Source organism: Trichinella spiralis (assembly GCF_000181795.1).
Source record: "Trichinella spiralis strain ISS 195 chromosome Unknown Scfld4705, whole genome shotgun sequence".
NCBI classification, from domain to species: Eukaryota; Metazoa; Nematoda; class Enoplea; order Trichinellida; family Trichinellidae; genus Trichinella; species Trichinella spiralis.
In genome coordinates this window covers 1-1543 of record NW_003531644.1, presented here as the reverse complement: position 1 = coordinate 1543, position 1543 = coordinate 1, and the positions used below count along the sequence as shown (strand labels likewise).

General features: G+C 61.6%; 1 protein-coding gene across 1 annotated transcript; it reads left to right on the top strand.

Annotated features, from left to right (window-relative positions):
• Positions 1-104: 104 nt before the first annotated feature.
• On the top strand, positions 105-1511 carry Tsp_13468 (zinc knuckle protein). Its single transcript, XM_003367176.1, has one exon. It carries the CDS (start codon positions 105-107, stop codon positions 1509-1511), a length of 1407 nt encoding a protein of 468 aa, XP_003367224.1.
• Positions 1512-1543: the final 32 nt, after the last annotated feature.

Below are 1543 nucleotides of genomic sequence, written 5' to 3'. Positions count from 1 at the left end.
CAGTGGTGGCCGCCAAGGGGTGCCCCTTTATGTGGGGGGGAGCATAAGGGCGGGAAGAGTGTGAGAAGGTTCCTGAAGGCGGACCCTGTCCCAGGAGGAAAGACATGGCGCGAACCAAGGAAGTCTGCTTTCGATGTCTGGAGACCGGGCATATGGCGAAAGGATGCCGAGGAAGTCGACCCTGTGGAGTGGACGGATGTCGCCAGGCGCATCATCGGCTCCTTCATCCGCCCTCGACGAGGGAATCGACAGGGTCTTCAGAGTCTGACCGCACCCACCAGGGTCTTTTGGTCGTGCGAAGCACCTCCGGGAAAGGACTCCAGACCGCCCGTGCTTGCGCTTATGGGCCAAACGGAAACCACGTGGTGGTGAATTGCCTGCTGGACACCGGGGCCGCCATCTCCTTCATCCGGAAGGACGTGGCGAAGGCTCTCGGACTCACTGGGCCCCATGAACGTTGTCGCCTCACAACTCTCGGAGGTCGTGTAGGGCCGGAGCGCCGATGGCGTAGAGTAGAATTTCGGCTTGGAGCGGTTGGAAGCTCAGGCCGACCGGACGCAAGCACCATGGTGAAGGCGCTTGCAATTCCTCGGGTCTACGGTAAATCAGGGCCGGCGGAGTCCCCGAACGGGACACCGGCAAGGACCGTACCCGAGGGGGGACAGCGGCAAGGGACGCCGCTCATGGTCGATGTATTGGTCGGCATCGACTACTATTACGAGCTCGTGACCGGTCGCATTCGAAGAGCGACAGGTGGGTCAGTGGCCGTGGAGACCCGCCTCGGGTGGATCACGTGCGGGAGAGCCGCCCGAAGAAGATCCATCGAGGCCAAAGTCTTGCCGAAAGGCGAAGATTCGGATGACAGCCCCCTGCGGAAGTTCGGGGAGGTTGGGTCGTCAAGAATAGCGCCGGCCGGAGACCCCGCCGCGGATGGAGCCGTAGCGTCGAAGAGGTTGGAGCTCGACGGATCGTATGGAAATCTCCGTGTTGGGAAGGTCGGAGGCTGCGTGGATCGGGAGCGTGGACTATGGAAAGTTGACGTCCGGTCGGGGGCCGTTGGCAGTTTGGGCCAGCCGGTGGCAAGTCGCCGCATGGGAGCGTTTGCCATCCAGCGGATCCGCGAGAAGGTCCGACAGGGGGAGATGGACATATCGGACAAGTCGCAGGAGGCGGCTGTCACCAAGATGAAGCGGCGGCAATGGCCGCCCATAGGAGTCGACGTGCGGATAGAGGTCGACTACTACTTTGGCTTCGTCACCGGTCGTATGAGGAGCAGGGCGACCGGCGGTCCAGTAGCGTTGGAGGCGCTATTCGGCTGGGTAGTTCGTGGGAGAGCAAGCCCCAGGTGGACTGCGGAAGTGGAAACCTTCCTGACGAATTCTGGGAAATCCGCCGATGTGGCGTTGCGGAAAACAGGGGAGATCGAGGCAGTGGAGATCATCCCGGAAGAAGACGTTCCAGAAGGGAACAAGGAGGCTATGGAGAAGCGCGAGGAGATCCTCGACGTCTAGCGGCAGAGTAAGTAGTCAGTTCAGTCTTCCCG